The sequence below is a fragment of the Hetaerina americana genome, unplaced genomic scaffold (assembly GCF_022747635.1).
Source record: "Hetaerina americana unplaced genomic scaffold, ioHetAmer1.1.p SCAF_5, whole genome shotgun sequence".
In the NCBI taxonomy this organism is placed as follows: domain Eukaryota; kingdom Metazoa; phylum Arthropoda; class Insecta; order Odonata; family Calopterygidae; genus Hetaerina; species Hetaerina americana.
Genome location: NW_027287095.1, coordinates 32,428,023 through 32,452,344, shown reverse-complemented (window position 1 = coordinate 32,452,344; position 24,322 = coordinate 32,428,023). Strand labels below are relative to the sequence as shown.

General features: G+C 39.5%; 1 protein-coding gene across 2 annotated transcripts; it reads left to right on the top strand.

Annotated features, from left to right (window-relative positions):
• Positions 1–48: 48 nt before the first annotated feature.
• Positions 49–23,797, top strand: LOC139693713 (protein SSXT-like). 2 transcript variants are annotated; one of them, XM_071591972.1, is made up of 6 exons: positions 49–264; positions 428–504; positions 577–658; positions 9,205–9,514; positions 17,993–18,114; positions 20,498–23,797. In XM_071591972.1, the coding sequence occupies exons 1-6, from the start codon at positions 205–207 to the stop codon at positions 21,743–21,745; spliced, it is 1,899 nt and encodes a 632-aa protein (XP_071448073.1). In that variant the 5' UTR covers positions 49–204; the 3' UTR covers positions 21,746–23,797. The 2 variants fall into 2 exon arrangements, with proteins under 2 accessions (XP_071448073.1, XP_071448072.1); XM_071591971.1 differs by having other exon boundaries at positions 20,474–23,797.
• The last annotated feature ends 525 nt before the right edge of the window (positions 23,798–24,322 follow it).

Below are 24,322 nucleotides of genomic sequence, written 5' to 3'. Positions count from 1 at the left end.
GACCATAATTTCGGCTTGCATCTTTGAGATGGCGCAGTAAGCATTTTTTTGCGTGTGTACTACTAGTTAAAGAGTTAGGATGTAAAAATATCGAAAAAACAATTGTTTGGAGTTTGAAGCAATATCTGAAGGAAACTAAATATTGCTGATTTACTACGCCTGCTAAATCAGACCTTTCCCTCTGCCGAACAATATTTTTTTGAAATGTCCATAGCTTTTGTTCAGCGCGGTCGAGGACCTCCGAGTCCGGCTCAAATACAAAAGGTAATTAATATATGTTCATAATTTGCTTAGTATATCTTAATGAACAGTCAGTCAGGATTAATTTTTGTTTAACATTCCACTCAAATTAATATGAAGTTTTGCATGGGTGATGTGATGTTCAGAATATGAATAACACGTATTCTTTCCATTTCTTTATGTTTAGATGCTTGATGAAAACAGTCATCTCATACAAACCATACAAGAACATCAAAATAAAGGAAGAGTCCAAGAATGCATGCAGTAAGAATATTTATAATTAATTATTAATTAAGTTTATCATTCCATGTATTAATTTCATGCTATGTTTTTCAGCTATCAACAGATTCTTCACCGGAATCTGGTTTATTTAGCTTCGTTAGCCGATGCCAACCAGAATATACAGGCGCTTCTTCCTGTGAGTACATTCTCTTTGTCCATTTAGTAGTCATTACATTTTTCATGATTTATTGATACGGAGTCTGGCTGTTTTAATTTCTCGATCCATTTGTTATGTAAATGTCAGAGGCTTATTTAGCCATCTTTTGAAGCGTCGACCATTAGTTATTTGACGACTCCTTACTAAGCGGCGATATTTTTGTCCGAGGTTTTTTTTCAGACGTCTCTTGTTCTCTATGTCAGATTTCATAAGTATGCTTTCAATATTTGGGACCCAAAATAACAAATTCTCCACCTTTAAAACTAAATGTGGTTCATTTTAATATGAAGTAGTGAAACGTTCCTCTTCTTGAAAATATAATTTTTCGTGTTTTGATAATGGTTGATTGTCGTGGAATTTTATGTTACTTGTTTTTCCTTTGTAATTCTTCTTTATATGCAAGTTACACGTTACTCTAGCGCCACTGTACAGATGTGACAAATCTCTCTCCTTTGGAGCCTTTGGCTTCAGTCTGGTGTCTGAATACTTTCAAGTAATTACCTGTGCAGGACCTTAGTATGCTCCTTTGTCTCTGAAAAGTAAAAATATATAAATTTCACGTTGTTTTGAAGGAATTATATTATTACTGGGATAACCGTGTAAAATTTGATTCAATTCAATGAAAATACTCCATTTACGTCCTATAGTCCAGACTGGCAGAGGGTTCTGCGAGTTCCCATTTGAGTTTTGTAGGGGTCCCTCGTGGACGTGTTTCTGTTCTGGTTTGCAGTCCTGAGCCTTTTAATATTTTAGGGACATTACATTTTATATCAATTTGATAATTGATCATTTATCTAGAATGACAGAAATGGTTCCCACAGCCTCAGGTGTTTTTATGGTTTTGTTGTTGAGTTTTCACTCACTTGATGTGTGTTTACAAACAGCACATCAATGTGGCATCAAACAGACCTCGTGGAACATTCTCACTCTCCTCGCCTCATCTCCACTCCCTTTACTCTCATCCCCCATTACTTTCCTATGAAGTGTTCGAGGAGGAGGCGACCCCAGCTTTCAATGTCTCTTCTTCTCAAGGACTCACACCCAACACCTTCATGGATTAAGGAGGCTAGAGTTCCACGTTATAGTATCTTCTATTATAGAGATATAACTCTGGCATGCAACCAAAAAGTAATCTCATGGAAAATGTCTTGATGCGGCATCGCATATGCACTGGCATGCAATTAGACCCTAGTATTCCAAGTGAAAACCTAAAGTCTGTTCTCTACTGCAATCAAAAAAGGTAAGGTGCTGATACAATACCAAATGACCCACAAATACGGGGTGTGGGCTGTCTCTTTGGCAGTAGATGTGTTTTGCATTTTACTTTACTTGGCTTTCATTTTTGTGTTTCCAGCAGAAATATTTATGAAAATGACTAGACCTAGTTTTTTTTAACTTTTCATATTGTTTTTATGATCATTAATTTTGTTTCCAAGGCAGAACCATTGAATGGAAGATATTTTTGTGTACTTACTGCAGTAATATTCTATCTCTCCTGTCTGCTTAGGGCTAATGCAGATGGTGACCATGTGGTTTTGATGGTGAAGGTAGAAATAAAATTAAAAAGAATTGAGAAAACAAGAAATGTGACCTAGGAAAACTCAAGAACATTGAGATTAATGAAGTTGGAAAGTACATGTAATGAAAATTGAGATGATGAAGTTTAGGTCATGTTCAAAAGGAGAAAATATAAATAACGCCTCGAGTTTTACAAATAAGGGTGTACTCATGATTACAGTGGAGAATAATGGATAGGTGAAGGAAGTTAGAGAGAAAAAGCCATGAAAATAGCTAGACATGATAATGAGAATGTTGGAAAGAGGTACATGTAATGGGACAAACGTGAATGAAGGCAAAAAGGAGATTGAATAATGAACTGAGAAAGCTAGAGTGGTGGCTTTAGGATAAAATTCAAAGAATCAGTAGAGCTTAAAAAAAAGGAGTAATTTAGTGTTTTAGAAAGTACTTGCCATAACCTGGTATAGAAGCAGTTATGTTATCTCCTTCAAAGAAACAAATGGCAAGAGTAGGAAAGTGCTGAAATGAAGAAAAGATATTTTGAAATGTGATGAGAGTATCTAGAAGAAATCTGCAGAGATAAAGAAAATATTACTGGTTCTGGAATATGAAAAAGGAGATGATATAGATAGAGATGGGGAAGGGAAAAATATTGTGATGGTAGAAATATTAGCATCAATCAAGGGTGTGAAGGAAAAATCTCCAGTTGTGGCTGGCATTCCTGCTTAGCTAATCAAGTACAGTCAAATCTCGTTACTATGCCACCTTGCTACTATGCCACTCTCCCTATTATGCCACTTTTGCTCGGTCCCGACAAAATCCAATGCAAAATAAATTTACTATGTCACCTCCTATTCTCGCTTCTATGCCACTATTGTGTGACTGTTTAAAGGCACGAGTCATGAAAAAGTCTGTATTTCTGCACAGTGCAGTATTATTGCACTCACATTCCGAAGGCAAAGCGACAAACTACAGTCCAGCTGAGATCATGGATGCCTTGAAGAAGGATCCGAATCAGTCTAGGTTGGTGAGGGAGACTAGCAAGAAATGGGGTGTCAAAGTTAACAGAACCACCGTGAAGGGCATTCTCAGCAAGAAGGGTGCAATCAAGGCTGCAATCAAAGATAAGGTTTCATCAAAGCGCATAAAGTTGACGCAGGCTCACGACCCGAAGCTTGATGAAGGATTGCTCATGTGGCTGAAGCAAGTAAGAGGACAGAATCTGCCTGTCAGCTGCGATCTGATTGAGGAGAAGGCGATGAAACTGGCCGAGCTGATGCCCATCCCAGACTTCATGGCGAGCGACGGTTGGTTGGACAATTTGAAGAACCACCACGGCATCACATTCAAGATGGTGCAGGGCGAAGCTGGAGCGGTGGATTCGCAATCCCTTCTTGAGTGACAATAACATGTTCTCCGGCCATTATTCAGGCAGATCTCAGCAGACAACGTCTTCAACCTGGACGAGGCGCACTCAAAGGATGTGGATGACGGCGGAGCTTTTCGAGGACATATTGTGTGCTTAGGAAGGACGACTCAACCAGCAGGGATGCAGAATGCTGGTCTGTCTTGATAACTTCTCAGGCCACCCTCCCGAGCTCCAGCTGAACAACATTCACCTGTTCTTCCCACCTAACACGACAGCCAATTTGTAACCAATGGATCAAGGAATCATAGAGAACCTTAATTGCCACTACAAGAAGCTCCTGCTATGCTGTCAGCTTGAGGCCATGGACGAGGGAAAGCAAGTTCACATTGCTCGACGCTCTACTAGTCGCCCAGCGTGCTTGGGAGCAGGTTGGCAAGTCAAGGGTCAGGAATTGTTTTGGGAAGGCAAAGTTCATTGAAGAGATCCAAACTGAGGTACTGGATGCGGAGCTGCTCGATATCTGGGAGCTCCTCCTGCCTAGGAAAAGATGCCCGAGAACAGGTAGATCAAGCTGTCTGACTTTCTCGAAGCTGACAAGCACCTCACGATTGGCGGGTCTTTCACTCTGTTGGAGATTGCGGAGGTGGTACTGAGCATTGCGGAGCTGGTGGAAAGGGAAGATGACAAGATAACTGTCGAGGAAGCTCAGCATACTGGGAGCACTGTCCGGAAGTTCATGAAACAGAGAAGCGGGAAGCCCAGTTGATGCAAGCATGTGATCGGCTAGACAACAAGATGCACGAGATCGGCCGAAAGAAGATGTGCCGGCCAACAATTCTTGAGAGCTTTGGACTGATGGGTAACTTGAGAAAATAAAGCCATTGTTTACCAACCCTCGTTACTATGCCACTCTCGCTACTATGCCACTCATGCATGGTCTCTACAGGTGGCATAGTATCGAGATTTGACTCTACAGGGGAGATTACATCTTTGTGTAAAAAAATATACGAGATGGATTAGTGGCATGAGAGCTTCCTGAGGACTGGAAATAAATCTATTAGCAAAGATAAGTGAGACAGAAATTTTGAGGGGCCATATGCCTAATATTTCATGCCACCAAAATTATGCCAAGAATGTTGCTAAGGTAATGGAAGAAAACATTGAAGGACAGTTCGCATATTCAGAAAGGGAATTGATGTAAGTGATGCTATTGAATTGGTAAGAGCTGTTACAGGTAGTTATATGGTAATGCAGAGGATTATTTCCATATTTTGTAGATTTGTGGAAGGAATTTAATTATGTTGAATGGGATTTGTTCATGCACATATTGAAGAGAGTGGGTCATGGTGGACCAGGGGCTAGAGCATTGGACTACTGACCAGAGGGCCCGGGTTCAATTCCCGGGCAAGCCACTCAGGGCACCTGCAGCCACACCCAAGCTATGTGATTTTTTGGGTACCAGAACTTCCTGGAAAAACATAGCCAGCCCAGGGAAAGGAGTAGTAGTAGTAGTATTTAGGGGAGGCGACCGACTGCTGAGGTCATTTGCGCCATAGGGGATGGACAGGAAAGGATGAAGGGTGGAGAGAAACCTGGCGTCGGCATTGGCCTACTCTTTACGAAAGGCACCAAGGGGTCCGCAGCTTAACGTCCCTTCCGACGGAAGGCGTACTCGCTCAAAGTGCCCTCCACAAAGCACCTCAAGTAGGGACCGAGATACCTCTGAAAAATATTCAACACCGCTGGGATTTGGACCTGGGCACTCTGGTTGGGAAGCCAGTACGATAGCCACCGCACCAATCCCGATCCCCCAGGGAAAGGAACTGGCTCCCATACCCTGATGTGTGAATTTCACACGCCGTCAGGCTTACTACTGGGTAAACTCTACCATCACCTACCAAACCGACCTTCAGGTTGATTACTGTGTTCTTGGTTAATTTTGAAGAGAGGAGTGGAATAGAAGGACAGATGAAGTGGACAGAATCATTGAGACTGTGGTGTCCAAAAATAGCCTGGTTTGGTCTAGGGAGTGGTGTGAGGCAGGTTTGCTGTCCATCTTCGACTCGGTTTGATATTATGTAGAAGAAATAGTAATAGAGTGTTGGCAGAAGGTGAGGGTATATGCGTAGAAGTCAGGAAAATAGCGTGCATGAAGTTTGTTGTTTACATTATTCTGATTGCAGAGTGAATTGGAGTTAACTTATATGATGAAATATCTGAAAACGAAGAATGAGGATGTTGTATGACTTAGCTGAGAAAAAACAGAGGTAGTGGGAATCAGATACCCGAAAAACGTTTGTGTTTTATATAGAAGAAGCAGACTGAAATTGTAAGATGTAATAATTATTTAGGCAAGTATGAGGATGGATTTTGAACTCTTTGGAAAGATATTTCTGAAATTTTGTGAATGAAGTGGAATGCTGTATCAATCGTGAGGGATAGTTTTTGAGGAAAAGTGATGTGAAAAGAATAGAAGTATTTGAAATGTTGATTTTGAGAAAGAAGTTGAAGATCGGGTAGTTGCGCAGGGTAAAGGTGGTGCTAAGGAGGAATGAAGAAGAGAGAACTTTGACCAATGCCATCGTAAAGACAAAAAAGATTATGCTTAGAGATGCTTGCTTGCAGTTAAGTGACTACTTGATGAGGGACATCTAGGAAGAAACAGTCATCAGAGCTGTGAAGAGAGGAAGAAGAAGATTTAAAATTGTGGGCATCGGAAAAGGGAATTGCTGAGTGAACATGAAGAGAAAGGCATGGATTTGTTGCTACAGTAGGATAGTTAGGACCTGCCTACCAGACTACTAATTATGATGACCCCAGTAAATAATTTTCCTTGCATCTAAGACCTCTCTTTTTTTTAAGAAAACTGAAATTTAGACACAACCTCCTGACCATCTTTTCTCTTACATATCTCTTACTAAAAGTTGCATTTACCTTGGATATTGTACTCAAGAAGTCAATTGCATTTGTGCAAAATATTTCCCTGGAAATAAAGGAAAGTTGTTTCGGAAAACTTAGGTAAAAATAATGTTGAGATTGACCTATCTCACCCTATCATAATGTTTGATGGTCCAAGGGAGGAAAGAGGATAAGTCTAACAAGAGACTTACCCTCTTTCAGTGATAAGCAGTTTTGAAGCCCATATGCCTGCCCAACAGACTATTTGAGATCAGTGTTAGTTTCTGTTTCAAAAAAGGTAAAAGCTACTTCATGTGAGGACTACAGAACAATAAGCTTGATTTCCCACACAACAAAAGTTGTTCTCATGATCATCAACAAATGGATAGAGAGTAGTGCAACTGTGTGATTACTTAGGGGGTGATCAGTTTTGGTTTAGGAATGGGAGAGGCATGCACGATGCCATTGCAGTAATTAGATCAATAATCGTGAGGAATATAAAATACAATCAGGACGTATTTGCCTGTTTCATAGATTTTGAAAAAGCGTTTGATAGAGTGAATTGGGATAAACTAACGAGTATATTGTAGAAAATAGGAATAGATTGGTGGGAAAGGAGGCTAATCCGCAACCTGTACACGTCTCAGACTGCTCAGGTGCGAGTGGGGAATGGAGAGTCTGAATGGGCAGTGTTAGGAAGAGGTGTATGGCAGGGTCGTCCTTATCACTGTTGCTGTTCAATGTATATGTGTTCAATGTATATGTGTATACGTATGATTAAAAAGGCATGGGAAAAACTGGATATAGGAATGAAAGTGGGCGGGGATTTCGTAAAATCAGTTAGGTTTGCTGATGACCAAGCTTTAGTTTGTCAGTCAGCCAAGGGGCTGCAAGCATTGATGAGTGCATTGGAAATTCAGTGCGATAAATATGGAATGAGAATGGATATAAATAAAACAAAGTTTATGCAATTTTCCAGAAAGACAAAGGCTAAGCTTAGCGTTAAAATAGGAAGTCAAAAACCAGAGCAGGTGGAACAGTTTACGTATCTCTGAACTGTTTTGGACCAAAATGGTCACAGTAGTTGGGACGTAAAGAGAAGAATTGCACGAGGCAAGGAGGCTTTCACAGGGCGGAGGGAGTTAATGACAGGGATATTGAGTAAGGGTGTTAAGAAAAGGCTTGTCAAAACGTTGATATGGAGCATGATTATGTAGGGTACAGAAACATGGTCACTGAAGCAAGAGGATAGACATAGATTGGAGGCTTTTGGGTGTGGAGAAGGTGAAATGGATCAAAAGGAAAACCAATGAGGAAGTGGTAGGTATGGTGGGAGAGGAGAGGGGTTTGTTGGGAGAAATCCTAAGGAGGTAGGAAAATAGATGAAAAGCATATTGATCGGCAGTGGAATGTTAAAGGCTTCAATAGAGGGGAGAGTGTTCAACAAATGAGGAAAGGGGAGGAATAAGATAGGGATGTTGGAGGGGAGGGAAGAAGTACACAGATGAAGAGGTCCTTGTAGAGTAGAATTTTGGGTGATGTTTTGTTTGGGGATACAAAATATGTATTTGGTGGTGGTATACATAATAATAATCAGGGAATTTTATTGCAACAATATCAGAGTGTAAAAATCATTCACCTTGAGCGGTATTCGAATCTGGATCCCTTTATTGTAGGTTGTAGACAAACTGAACAGGTTTGTCTGCAAAAATTGCTACATGACAATTAAATGGAAAAGTGTTATGGTATGCAATGTCTCTGTTGCACTCATTTTTTTAATTTGTTCATTACAGAAGTAATACTTTTGTTAAATAATCTTGGAATTATGTGAGGCTATACAATAAAATGAGATAAAAAGTTCTTTTCGCCGAAGATACTTAAAATCAGTTCTTACCTGGAAGGACTACATATTAAATCTGTTTGACAGAAAGTCAAGATAATCTGGGCAAAATCACATCATCTCAATTCAATCTACATTAAGATACATGTTAATGATAAATTTTGCATGAAATGGAAATATGGCCATTTATCCATTTCGTGCAACATTTAACATGCCACATTCCCATATTTCTACCTTCTTGGTAGTCTAACATCAGCCATGTCACCTACCTCCATTTTCCTGCATTCACATTTAACAATCCCACACTCACTAACAGCCAGTTTCTTGGGAACAAATTGAGGAACAGTTGTACTTCCAAAGTATGTTCTGGGAGGAATGTTATATAACATGATATTTCTTAATACAATGCTGCATCTTTGGAGGAATGATTTTGAAGCAGCCAACTCCAGGAACTCTCTCCATTTGGCATTTCATACCACATCAATCCTACTAAGTACCATGGTCTCCAGCTCTCACTGGGTTGTAGGAGCTATTTTTTAACTTTTCTGTTTCAGGAAAAAAATGTTGAAATAATTTTTAAAGCTAAATCATTTTTGATGTCCCTAGTATTTAATCTAGGGACTAACAGCTTTTTGGTTGTACTTGTCAAACATATTCCATCCATGTGAAATAAATGGCCGATTTTGATAAGATAATCGAAACTTAACAGTGCCTCCAGGACTAGTCTTCAATCTTAGGATTGGTTTGATGGGTAGAGTTTGCCTGGTTGTAAGCTCTACATCTACGTAATACCCCACAAGCAAGTACTGATGATTTTAATGTTTTTTGACCTCTTTTTAATATACATCAAAATTATTTATTTAAAACTGACATTGATCCAAACTATGTATCTCATTGTAGCCTCCTCAAGGACTTCCTGGTGGTCATGGCATGCATGGTGGGCCATCTGGTCCTCAGCAGCCAGTGGGGGGACAGCAGCCAGCAATGTCAATGCCAGAGATGATGGGAAACGGCCCTAATTCAGCTACATCCCCTCCAGTCGGTGGAAGTGGCTCTGGACCACCCTCAGGTGGTGGTGTGTCATCAGGCGCTAGTGGTCCTCCAGTCCCACCACAGATGGGAGTTTTTGGTCCTCAGCAAGTTCCTCCAGGCGGTAATCCCAACCAATATGGATCCAGAGGACCACAGCAAATGATGCAAGGGCAACAAAGTATGTGCACGTTTTTGCAAAATAATCCCTGAATTACCCACAGTTGTGCATTAAATATTGGTAAATGAGGTCTTGTTCCTGGGAGCGTGATTCAGCCTTGAAGGTATATCTTTTCAGGGCTTAAGATGCACATTTGTGTCACCAGCCCTACCAGAGAAGCGTGTACCTATTAGGCACACTCTTGGGTCTTCCAGGCTCAAAGTGCTAAGCTGAGTAAAATGTAATTATACCAGCAACCTAATGTTAAGTCTGAGATTTTATTTCCAAAGAAACTGCAGGAGATGCCGCAACAGTGACTTTTAACGGAGTCATCCGCTAATGCGATTGAATGATTGATTGCAAATGAATGATTGATGAATGATTTTTACTCTCTGAAATCTTTGCATTGAGATTTTATGTCTGATATTCAATTTAAAAGCTTTGGAATTGAATTTTTAAGATGGTATTTTCTATTATTACCATTTTCAAAAGTAAAATCTCAATTATCTGAGTTAATGGATGAATGATAAAGCACAAACAACTGAAATGCATGGGAAATATGGTCATGATATAAACCGATTGAAATTATAATTTTACGAGAACATGGAACTACCATTTAGTGAATAGCAGAACATTTAGTCAAGAAGATAAACCAATCTAATAGGAAGGAAAGCACAAATTACTGGCAAAAGACAAATATTGACAAAAGATTGACTGATGACAGGAATTAATCAAAAGTGACGCTGGCTCTCATTTTCCATTCCTCGTGATTTTGCCAATAAACATGTTTCATATGCAGTGTAAATCGCTGCTCTGTTTTTTTTAATTTGAGTGGAAAGCTTGTTTACTCTCTTGATCATGTACATATTCATTTGTTTTACTGCCAACTCGCCCTATCTCAATGCCATGCAGTAATCCAATTCTTGAGACCACCATTACCAAATCTCTGTTATGAAAAGAATTTTAATGGTGGTCACATCAACCGAAGCTGGTGGCCGGTCCTCCTTCATCATCATGGAATCCTGATGTAAGCTTCTTCAAGATGGCAGTTCACTTGCACTAAAACCATTTTGCATACCATAAATTATGATAGTTCGAGCTGGTTAGGCTTAAAGTAATTTGGACTGAAATATGTTCAATACGAGGTGATAACCAGGAATTATGACAGCTCTGGGCCCAAGAGCACTCTCTCCTTTAATCTCAAACTGATGTACTGCTTTTGGAAGTTTCTCTACCTGCTTGCAACTTTCCTCTTCTTGAACCCAATTTGACCCCGCTCAAGTAATCCAGTTTTTTACTTCTCTTCACCCTTTTGTTGGTGACTCTTAAGTGCTACACTAGGTGAGTGTGAAATCAAACATAAACTCTTAGTTATTACAAACTGCTGCCTTTCTGGTATTAGAATTAATACTTATCTTACAGCGTCTTCAGGCTGATTTCTTTCCATCTTGCCTGAATCTTCAATGATGTCCCTGGTATTTAATCTAGGGACTAACAGCTTTTTGGTTGTACTTGTCAAACATATTCCATCCATGTGACATAAATGGCTGATTTTGATAGGATAATCGAAACTTTTCAGTGCCTCCAGCACGTCTTCAATCTGAGGATTGGTTTGGGTAGAGTTTGCCTAGTTGTAAGCTCTACATCGACATAATACCCTGCAAGCCAGTACTGGTGGAATCTTCAATAAATAGGTTGACTATCATTGCTTTTTTATTGAGCTCTTCTTGCCACCCTAAATCATTCTAACCATAGTGTAATCTAACTGATATCTCCTGGAATTTTCCTCATATGTACCTACACCTGTTGTGTTTTCAACCACAACAGATGTAAGTATATATATATATATGGATAAAACTTGGTGTTAATTATAGTTAAACGATTTCTAGTAGAGATATGGAAAATCAAACCTGAGTTTGATACCTGTGTGTAATGTGAGTGTATTAACAGTATCTTAATTTCCCATCGATAACGAGCCCATTATCTATACAAAAATGTTCAAGTGAATGACAAAAATGACAATGCATGTTATGTAATGAAAATTGAAATAATGAAAACATTTACATGCCTATGTACACAATGATTTAAATGATAGTCTGGCAAAAATAAATTAGTCTGGAGAGCATGGCTTCCTAATTGCATTGTATTTTATACAGATCTGCTACTGGTACAGTTATTTCATCTCATAAATCCATGAAAAAAAGAGGAAACATATGATTTCTATACTTCATTTATTCTAGTATGTAGTACTTCTTTATTCTAAAACATAGTGCTTCACGTACACGTAGCGTATGTTGTATTATATACACGTGCATATAAATATATGATAGGATAGGTAGATCACTCGAATCCAAGAAATTTGTCACCTCAATTACGATTGAATGAATTTAGTGCATTTATTATCTCTTCAGGCACATCACTGAGTTCACTCTCCGAAGTTAACTCTTCCTTTTCTTTTACCATTGGCGTTGAAATATTGCCTAAAGATTTTTCAAATCCATTTTTTACAAAAGTCACTCTGGCACCCTGCAAACTTTCTATTTATATGCATGTGTGTGTTTATATATATATATAATATTTATGTATATATATATATAATATTTATGTATATATATATATAATATTTATGTATATATATATATAATATTTATGTATATATATATATATATATATATATATATATATATATAAACATTCAAACACGAAATCCCGCCAAACGGCAAACAAATAGTCATTAATATAGAAACAGATATAAGGAAAAAAGATAGGAATACACATAAAGGACGAACACAGGAGAGGTGGGGAAGGCGGAATCAAACAGATCACAAATGCAAAAATATTTCCTTATACATATATATATTTTTTTTTTTTAAGTAATCTACCGGTTAAGGTAGGTTTTTGGATGGACACAACTACCAACAAATATTTTATATATACAGGTATATATATATATATATACACACACACACATATATATATGTATACAAACACATATATATTTATATATGTGTGCATGCATATGTATATATATATATATACACATATATATATATATATATATATATATATATATATATATATATATATATATATATATACATATATATACATATATATACATATATATACATATATATATATATATTTTTTTTAAGGTAATCTACCGGTTAAGGTAGGTTTTTCGATGGACACAACTACCAAACAAATATTTTGTGACTACTAACAAAACACAACCCTAAATTCTACTCTACACCAGGTCCCTCTTCATCTCTGAGTACTTTCTTCCGCCCTTCATCCCGTCCAACATCCCTATCCTGTTCCTTCCCTTTCCTCTTTTGCCCAACATTCTACCCTCTATCACAGTCTTCAACATCCCACTGCCGGTCAACACCCCCTTCATCCACTTTTCCTGCCTCCATAGGATTGCTCCCAACAAACCCCTCTCTTCGCCCACCATACCAAGTACTTCCTCATTTGTTTTCTTCTCTGTCCATTTCACCTTCTCCATTCTTCTCCACACCCACATTTCAAAAGCCTCCAGTCTACGTCTATCCTCCTGCTTCAATGACCACGTTTCCGCGCCGTACATAGCTACGCTCAATATCAAAGTTTTTACGAGTCTTTTCTTAACATCCTTACTCAAAGTCCCTGTCATCAACTCCCTCCTCCTTGTGAAAGCCTCTTTGCCCAGCGCAATTCTTCTCCTTACGTCCCTACCACTTTGACCGTGTTGGTCCAAAACACTACCGAGATACGTAAACTGTTCTATCTGCTCTAGTTTTTGCCCTCTTATTTTAATGTTAAGCTTGGCCTTTTTCTTTCTAGAAAATCGCATAACCTTTGTTTTATTAATATTGATTCTCATCCCATACCTGTCGCACTGAATTTCCAATTCACTCAGCAATGCTTGTAGCCCCTTGGCTGACTGACAAACTAAAGCTTGGTCATCAGCAAACCTAACTGATTTTACGAATTCCCCGCCCACTTTCATTCCTACCTCGAGTTCTTCCCATGCCTCTTTAATCATTTCCTCTGCATACAGGTTGAACAGCAACGGTGATAATGGGCAACCCTGCCTCACACCCCTTCCTAACACAGCCCATCCTGACTCCCCGTTTCCCACCCGCACCTGAGCAGTCTGAGACATGTACAGGTTGCGGATTAGCCTCCTTTCCCTCCAATCTATTCCTATTTTCTGCAATATACTCATTAGTTTTTCCCAATTCACCCTATCAAACGCTTTTTCGAAATCTACGAAACAGGCAAATACCTCCTGGTTGTATTCTATATTGCTCTCGATTAATAATCTCATTACTGCAATGGCATCACGCGTCCCTCTCCCCTTCCTAAACCCAAACTGATCATCCCCTAAGTAATCATTTGCCCTACTCTCTACCCTTTTGTTTATGATCCTGAGAACAACTTTAGCTGCGTGGGATATCAAACTAATTGTCCTATAGCCCTCACATGACGTGGCCTTTACCTTTTTCGGAATCGGAACTAAAACTGATCTCACAAAGTCTTCCGGCCAGATTCCCTCCTCATAAATGCTACGGATCAGCCCATATAGCCTCTTCCTCCCACATTTTCCTAAGCATTTTAAAAGTTCCACGGGAATGTTATCTACCCCCACGGCCTTATTTAGTTTCATCTCCCTTAATGCCCTTTCTATCTCATTGTCTAGTATGCCTGGACCTAAGCTGTCTTCCTCTACGTCATTTTCTTTTTCAATGTCTAACTGTGTTGGTCTGAGTTCTTTACTATACAGTTCTTCTATATACTCCTTCCATCTCTCTTGGATCTTTCCTGCGTCAACTATTACCTTACCCGCCTTATCTCTAACTATTAGCATAGCTCTTCCTTCCTTACTTCCCGATAACGATTTAACTTTGCTGTACAGCGCACCGATTTCACCCTTCCTCTGCAGACTTTCCATATCCTCGCACTGCGTCTTCCACCATGCGTCTTTTGCCTTATTTGTTGCCCGCCTCAATTTATTGTTCAATTCTTTGTACTTCATTTTGCCTAATTCTGTGTTTATATTCTTCCATTTTCGCCGCTCATCCATCTTTGTAATCATCTCATTCGTGATCCATGGTTTCCTAGTCCTTTTAGCGTTAACGGTTCCAATAGTGTCTTTTGCGGCTTTAGACAACCCTTTTTTGATCATTTCCCATTTTTCTTCGATAGTAATAAGCCCTTTACCATCCTCCATGATTTTCTCTACCGCCTGTTTGTATTCCTTCCTTTTCAACCCATTTAATGCTTCTACATTCCATTTTCTAACTCGCCGCCCCTGCCTTATCTTTTTGAAACGTACGCTACATTTCATAACAACTAAATTGTGGTCTGAGTCCGCATCCGCTCCCGGAAAGCTGTGGGAATTTATCACACTATTCCTAAACCTGTGTCTAACCAGGATATAATCTAGCTGATATCTTCCTGAGTCACCTGGCATTTTCCATGTATACCTGCGTCTTTTGTGGTGTCTAAACCAAGTGTTGGTGATGACTAACCCCTGTCTCCTACAGAACTCAACTACTTTCTCCCCGCGGTCATTCCTCGTGCCCAAACCGTAGTCGCCCACCTCATCACCAACTCTTCCTTCGCCTACCGTCGCATTCCAATCCCCCATCACTATCAAATGTTTCCCTGCGGGAACACACGCGATCATGTCCTCTAACTGATCGTATATCTTATCGACCTCTTCTTCCTTATGGTTGCTCGGTGGCATGTATACCTGAATAATAACTAAGTTCGTCGGTTCTGCTTTTATCTCCACTAGTAGTATTCTATCCGTTACCTGCTCTATGTTGACTACGCTTCTTCCTACCTCTTCATTTAATACTATGGCAACCCCTCGTTGGCTCTCGTCCCCACCGCTGTATATTATTCTATACTTATCACTCCAGTAATCCCCGCTATCTTTCCATCTCACCTCGCATAGACCTAAAATATCTATATTTCCCCTTTCCATCTCTCGCTTAACATTCTCCAATTTCCCTGTCCTCATCATTGTCCTAACATTCCACGTTCCTATTCTAACTAATTTTGTCTTCTTCTCCTGCGTCTTCTGTCCTGCTGCTGCTGGTTTTCCCTTGCAAGGGTTTCGTGGGATGACGACCGCGGAAGCCTTGCCTCCCCCGCTGCCGGGCACGACACACGGCCGATTGGGCCGAGCCCCGTGGTTGCCAGGACTCAAAATATCTCTATTGTCCATCATATTTTTCTAGGGAATGATAATTGAGGTGGTTTCCCGTTGCCTTCCTCAATAGTGTTTTTAACGTGACACCATCACTTACTGGCCGCCCCACTGGGGTCAGACGCCATTGCAGCCGCCTCACTGAGGAACAGACGCTGCGTGGACTACCTTTCGTCTGGCTCCTAACCTTCGACCTATCTGGCATGGGTGACCCTACCAGGAGCAATAATTATTACTCCCGCCAGCACAGCTCTAGGGGTCATCGGAACGCACAAGCCCTTCCACCACGTCAAGGTTGTAGTCCGGGGAGGGATATATATATATACTACCTTGATCAAAAAGTTCCCGGAATAACCACCGTGTGGCGCTCCCATCGTTCCGATTTGAGTTCTGTTTTTTTTGTTAAATTGGTACATCTGTTGTTGATATTCCCTTTAAATCTTAGTGTCATAACTTGACATTTGCAAAAGTTACGGTCGGTTTTCGGTATGTCCATCAGTGCTTCCTGCGATTTTTCCATTACTTCCTCTCGGCTGCTAAAACGCGTTCCCCGTAATGGTTTTTTAACTCGATTGAACAGAAAGAAGTCACAGGGAGCCAAATCAGGTGAATTCGGTGGCTGTTGGATGGTATTTGTTGCATTTTTCGTCAAAAAATTACGAATAATGATAGCACTGTGCGACGGTGCGTTATCATGGTGCAAATTTTCTGCCCACATTTCTGGTCTCTTTCGGCGAATTGCTTCACGCAAACGTCTCATAACGCCCAAATAATACTCTTTGTTTACTGTCTGGCCTTCTGGCAAAAATTCATGATGCACTACACCGTTGTAATCCATGAAAACCGTCAGAATTGCCTTCTTTTTTGACTGAAAACGACGTGGTTTTTTTGGTCTCGGCTCATTTGGTGAACGCCATTCACTTGCCTGATGTCTGGATTGCGTGTCGTACTCATAAACCCACGTCTCGTCTCCAGTAATGATCCTTTTGATGAATGTGGGATCGGATTCAGCCTCGCAAATCATGTCTTTTGCGACGTCAACACGGTCTCTTTTTTGCATGAAATTGAGGTCTTTCGGCACCAACTTTGCTGCTACACGACGGAAACCCAAATCATTAACCACAATGTCTTGGGCGGATCCATAGGCAATGTTCAAGTCCTCCGCTATTTCTCTGATGGTTAATTTGCGGTTATTGACCAACATTTCTTTTACTTTATCAATTTTTTCACCGACTTTCGATGTCGATGGTCTGCCACTGCGTTCATCATCTTCGATTGACTCACGACCACTTCTGAACCGCTCGTGCCACTGGTAAACGACCGTTTTTTTTAGAGAATCGTTGCCGAAACACTTTTCCAACATTTCCAACGTCCGTGCGCCACTAAATCCGTTTTTTACGCAAAATTTAATACAAGTTCGTTGTTGCAAATTTAAATCCATTTCTGCAATTGTAAAAAATCGCCAACACACACAGAGATAGATGTACTCTTGGCTACGTAACTTTTGCAAATGTCAAGTTATGACCCTAAGATTTAAAGGAAATATCAACAACAGATGTACCAATTTAACAAAAAAAACAGAACTCAAATCGGAACGATGGGAGCGCCACACGGTGGTTATTCCGGGAACTTTCTGATCAAGGTAGTATATATACATATATATACATATATATATATATATATATATATATATATATATATATATACATATATATATATATACATATATATATATATATATATATATATATATATATATATATATATATATATATATATATATATATATATATACTTATATATATACACATACACAAACATATACATACAGATGCGCATCATCTATAGTTCAAGATAATTATGAAGCTCTGGACATGCAGTATCTATACAAATTCATGATAACTACGAAGTTCTGGGTGCGCGTTATACATAAGGTGTGTGTTATCAATGGGAAAATAGTAATAATAGTAGAAAAGAGATTTATTCCAGATAATCAAGCTGTGGGTAAGTCTTTCATTTGTGTGTGAATGTTTTTCTTTTCATATCGATAAGCATTACCCGGGTGAACGAATAAAATTCTTTAATTTTTATGAAATAGTATTGTCATATTTATTTTTTATACACTTATTTTGTATGCGGTGTGCTGGTTCATTGTGTTTACTGTAATTTATAGTCCTCCTTAAATTATACCATCCATAATGTACACATGTTTTAATAAAAATGTGTAAGGACCAGACTACAGAGAATATTGGTGAATTTGTCTGTGAAATCCATGGTTTGATGTTCCATGTTTTCAGGACCCGTGGCCACTCCAGGACCTCAGCAGTATCCACGAGGGCCACAAGGGTATCCTGGCTCCCAGCAGCAGCCACCATACAGTGGCCAGCAGTACCAGAACCAAAATCAGGCATCACCACAGGTAGGCTGTTGTAAGAAAATGCATGTTAAAGGTTATCACTTTGTAAATATGTTTATAATTTCTCATCGTATGCATCAGTTGATGACCAAGCTCTATTTTGTGAGTCAGCCTAGGGGTTGCAAGCATTGCTGAGTGAATTTGAAACTCAGTGTAATAGATATGGGATGAGAATCAATATTAATAAAACAAAGGTTATATGATTTTCCAGAAAGAAAAAGGTCAAGCTAAACATTAAAATAGGAGGGCAAAAACTAGAGCAGGTGGAATAGTTTATGTATATAGGAAGTGTTTTAAACGAACAGGGTTAAAGTAGTAGGGACGTAAGGAGAAGAATCACGGTAGGCAAAGATGCTTTCACAAGGAGGAGAGATTTGATGACAGGGACGTTGAGTAAGGATGTTAAGAAAAGACTCATGAAAACTATGTTATGGATTGTAGTTTGTACAGTGCAGAAACATGGTCACTGAACCAGGATTATAGAAGTGGATTGGAGGCTTTTGAAATGTAGGTTTGGAGAAGAATGGAGAAGGTGAAATGGGCCGAAAGGAAAACAAGTGAGGAAGTACTAGGTATGGTGGGCGAGGAGAGGGGTTTGTTGGGAGTTTTTCTAAGGAGACCAGGAAAATGGATGAAGGGCATATTGATCGGCAGTGGGATGTTGAAGACTGTAATATAGGGGAGAATGTTAGGCAAATGAGGAAAGGGCAGGAACAGGATAGGGATGATAGATGGGATGAAGGGAGGAAGGAAGTACACAGAGATGAAGAGGAACTTGCTGTACAGTAGGTTGCTGGATTATGTTTTGCTAGGAGTTACAAAGTATTTATTTGGTAGATGTGTCCATCCAAAACTTATCTTAACCAGTAGATTGCTTTTTAATAATAATGCATCAGTTCATGCTTTAAATATTTAGCAAATTATACAGGCAAGAAGGTTGTTAAAGAAGTGCTTTATCGAGTAAGTACCATGCTGGGTAAAAAATCCATGTGAGCAGAAATCTCGTCTAATTAATTCCAAGTAATTTCCTCCCAAAGTAATAGTGGGTTATCGTTGGATTAGGCGTGTAGATATTAAACTTTATATAAAATGAATACTGTTTGATGAATATGAATATTTTTTCTATGGATAGTGTACATTATTGTGCTTATGAAAGTATTTTAGTATTCATGAAAAATTAGTAATATATGTATATAGCCATAAATTATATTTCTCTGTGAACTCTTTCCATATATTCCATCTTGATTCTTACCATACTTGCACCAGAGTACCTGGTATTATGGAATTAAATACTCCAGTTGTTGATTGATGGAATAGTTTAATTAGGAGAATCAGACTGCAATGAATGAAAAGGAAACATTTGTTTAATTTATTAATGGGTAGAATTAAGATGAAGAAATCTCAGCGTAAGGCTTCGATGAATTAATATTCATCACATTCTGAAAAATAGTGAAGCAGTAGAATATGAAGACTGTAGGATGTTAAGTTTAATTCCAAATGCAGTGAATTTAGTTGTGTAACAAAGGTTACACAATAGTGCAAACAGCTACTCAGGCCAAGGTTTGTTTATATTTAGAAATCAGAGAGGAAGCCACTTCACAATTTTTTGTTACATTATGTACTCTTTAACTCACTGTATACTGACCCATAATTTCCACACTAAGGTTGCAAGCTTTTGTTCTATAAATGTAGGCACATATTATATTTTTATTTTATGAAAATATGTCTACACTTAATTCGTAAAACAAGATATTGGCTCTGAAAAGAGTGATATCTGTGCTGATAACTGAATGTGCTGTTCGTTTTTAAACTAATTTCCTGCAATTTAAGTGACTAGGTGTAAGATTAAATGTTTGTTTTCAAATTATTCTTTCATCATTGAATGATTCTTTTAGATATGATATGAACAACATCTTCAACATAAATATTTCAGGCGGCCTCAGTGAGTAAATAGTTACCAGATTAATGCTAAAAAAATTGCCAAAGAAAAGCACTCCACATAGCGGTAAAACATTATTCATTCCAAATGATACCAAAAATGTGATTTTTCCTTGGATTTCCTGTGGAAAAAGATAATTATTTTGGCATTCATTTTGCTTCAAGTTTTCTATATTTAAATTTTAGTAAGCTTTATAATATAATGATAAGTAAAAATTAAAATTTGGGGAACTCAACTTTTATTTGCTTTTTCTTCTTTTATCTGCCTCATGTTTCACTGAAGTCATGATGCACTGCGTATTCATGGCACCCAGTTAGTGTCTGTTGTCATGAAAGAATAATTTTACAGATGCAGGTTTCAGGAGTATCCTTTCCTGTTAGGAGAGTGGCTCTCTCAAGGATGATATTGTATTTTTGTTGCTAGTCATATCCTCCTCCTGTACAACAGCAGCAAGGATCTCAGCAGCCCCCCAGTGGATACCCTCCATCCTCACAGCCCTCTGGAGGGTACGGTGGACCCCCAGCTACTCAACCCCAGGGCTACGGGGGACCCCCTCAGCCTTCCCAGGGTGGATACGGTCCTCCAGCCACTTCTCAGCCACAGCCAAACTATGGACCCCCTCCCCCAACATCACAGCCAGGTTATGGCCCACCTCCCGCACAACCACCCCCCACATCGTCAGCCCCCACACCTCCAAACTCGACCACCTCTTCTTCCCAGCAAGTTGGCTATGGACCACCCACATCCCAAGCCGGGTATGGAGCACCCCAGCCAGGATATGGCCCCCCAACATCTTCACAGGGATACACAACTTCTGTGTCCACCTCGACGACTGCATCCACAGTCTCGACAGCTTCGACAGCCAATAGCAGCAGTAACTATCCCGGTCAGCAGCAGCAAGGTACATACGGTGGTGCTTCCGGGTATGCACCCCCTGGCTCTGCTCAGAGCTCTTACAGTTCGCAGCCCGGCTATGGGCCACCTGTGTCGAGTCACGGTGGTGCAAGCGGCCCTCCAAATGGCCCCCCCCACCCTCCCTCGCATGCCCCCTATTCACAGGGTGGCCCATCGGCCGGCACCCAGACTTACCCCTCTGCACCAGGACAGAGCTACCAACAGCAGCATCCCACGCCGCACCAGCAGCCACCAAATCAATCGGCAGGGCCAGGCTATCCCCCTCCCCCTTCAACCTCGTCCCCATCGCTGCCACCATCTTCCCAGCAAGGTGCCACCCCCACATCTGGAGCAGGGCCCCAACCAGGAGGAGGGGGGGGCTATGGGCCCCCCTCGACACAGTCCCACCCATCATCAGCCCAAACGTACAGCGGGCAGCAACCACCACCCAATCAGGGTGCTCCGCCCCCACCCCCAGCTCAGCAGGGAGGTCAGCCTCCACCAGGATATGGGCCCCCAGGGGGCGGCCATGGTGGGTATGGTGGTGGACCACCCCACCAGCAACATCCTCCTCCTCCCCATGGGCAGTACCCTCAATCCTATCCACCCCCTCCTGGCCCCAGTGGGGGTGGCTATCCTCAGTATCGCACTCCTGTTCCTCCACCTGCAAGTGGTGGGCATGCCCCCGGACAGATGCCCCCACCGTCCGGACCGCAGGGTCCTCCCCCTCCCTCACAAGGGCAGTATGGTGGCTATGATCAGGGAAGATTCCCGAATTATCAGCCGCCACCGCAGCAATGATTGGTCTCCCATTTTGCATCAAATAGAAGTCTGTCCCCAAAAAGATGAGGAACTTGCTCAAGTGTCCCTTGGCGGGACCTCACTGCTTTGTTATTCCTGGGCAACTCATTGGTGTGTCTCTATTATGTGAGTCGTGGTGTAATGTTTCTGTTTCTCCTTCAATTCCCTTGTTATGTGCTCTTGATGTGATGTGTAGCATTTTCTTGCAAGGTTGGTGAATTGAGTTTAATTTTACATGTACAAATGTGAAGACTTTTTTCGTGTACCATTTTTTATGTGGTTTATATACACTTAAAAAGTTAGCAATGATTTTTTCCTCTCATTTCAAAAGTATTTGAGACAGGTGTTTTTTACCTAATAGTACTTTGCTTCTATTTTTATTTTTTGAGAAGTGTAGTGATTGGTGTATATGTATAAATATGTTACTCAAAAGCTCTGGTATTTATCATATATGGACAATATAGGGTTTCTGGTTAGAATCATGTTCAGTCATGAGTGATTAATGAATGTACTTAGTGTAGGGATATTGCAGAGGAACATCTGTGAAGCATTTTTACAGGCTTCACTCGCAGCATTTCATAATTACCTGAAAGGAAGATGAGATTTTCTCTGATAATCAAAGAATAAGGAGTCATCCTAGAATTAAATATAAAGGTGAGGGCTGGGTGCAGACCAACATTTTAAGAAGAAAACCATTAAAAATACAGTGCTTACAGGATTCTTCTACACAAAAAACAGCAAAAATGATATTTTGTACTGTAACATTTCCATTGCAGTAAAACATAGTGAAATGAAACTTGTATACATACTTTTATTTGTCTGAGCTCAGGGAATTTGTCTATTATGCCATAAGATAATGAGAGAAATTGAGAGGCAATCTACATAATAAGATATGGTAAGTTTCATTTTTCCAAGATTCGTTCGAGGTTTTGGCATCAATGATTCTTGTTTACTTCTGCATTCTCTTTGGATCATCAGTATGCGTTTTAGTTTGCTGAAATAGTTTCATAGGCATTCCGGTCAACATTTTCATGTCTTAGGTATGGCTTTGATTTGAAGAAGTTCAGTGAAGTTCAACCTGGCCAACACTGTGAGAACCCAAAGAGGATGTAGAGGTCTTTACAGATGAACACCATGGAAAACTTTGGATCAATGAATGTTTCCAATCTTCACCTTTACTTTCAGGAGGTGCTACTCTGAACCACCTATTTAATGCATTCTTTTAATTTCTTGAATGTTTCCTGCTTACTACGCCTTACCAAACTTATCCTGAAAGCCATGGCTAATGCTTCATAAAATCCAGGAAACTCGCTATAAAATAGTAGTGATAGGATCTGTCGTCTAGCAATTCATGATGATACCTTAAATGTGGTTTCTTGGAAAATATTTTTTCATTCCTTTAAGCATACATATAATGGATCTAGTAGTTTCTCATGCCACATATGGAAGTGTAAATTAAAATAAATTTCAGCATTTTCGAAGGTGCATGAAATGCTATTAGGATTATTTTTCCTTTTAAGAACTATCTTGGTTTGTGAATATCTCAAAATATTCCTATTGTGACTCCGAGTATGAGATTACTGTATGTTGTAAGTAAGTAATGATCTGCATGGCTGCAAAAAAAATTACATTTATACCTTGATAAGTGACACAGTTATATACTCCATTTTATGTTAATCACAATTATTATTCTTGCTCTTCAGTATAAGCGAATATTATGCAAACTGTATCTTAATAATGTGTAAATATATATATTTTTGAATTACGCGTATTATATTTTAGGGCACCTGCTGTAGTGATGTCCAAGTAAATTTTTTGAAGGCCCTCAAGATTTGTAGCAGACAGTTAAATTTGAGATTGTCTTCCTTTTGGGTAATATGGTATGCTGTGGGGTAATGTCTTCTTTGGAGAGTACTCAGTGTTGTTGATGATTTTTGTATTTCCTTGTGTGTTTTCTGGCCTTATATTTGAATATTAATTATTGTAAGATCCCTTGGAACATATTTATTTAACCTGCTATTAAACTTTGGAGGTTTTTTCTCTTAGTGCATAGCCTTGGTGTATAATTTGTACATATTTATTTGAACATACCAAATCTAATGCAACTATAAAATTTAGTATTGTATTTCAAGGAAGAAAAGTGATAGTTTCACAGGGTGTCTAGTATGTGGGAAAATTAGGAAAACCAGGATTTATTCAGGATGGGAAGTATTCAAGATATATACAGGATACTAAACACATTCCTGGATTTATAACAGGGTTTTTTCGGGGGAGACATGTCCTTGAGTGTATTTACATGAAACAATTGGTAATTATTTTACATTTGTTCCTATAATTAAATGGTAGATGTGTTCTTTGAAAAATTGCCACACACTGAAATAGATTTAAGCATTTGTATTTCACGAACCTTTGGAGCATTGATAGTTGTTTAATTACTGTTAAAGCATCAATTTTGCCTGTAGTAATTCATTTAATGTGTTGCTGACCAAAGAAAACATTTTTTTGCTTATTCCCTAGCAAATATTTATAACATAGTTTTTGAATGACAATATTGATTCTGGGATCTAGATAATATGA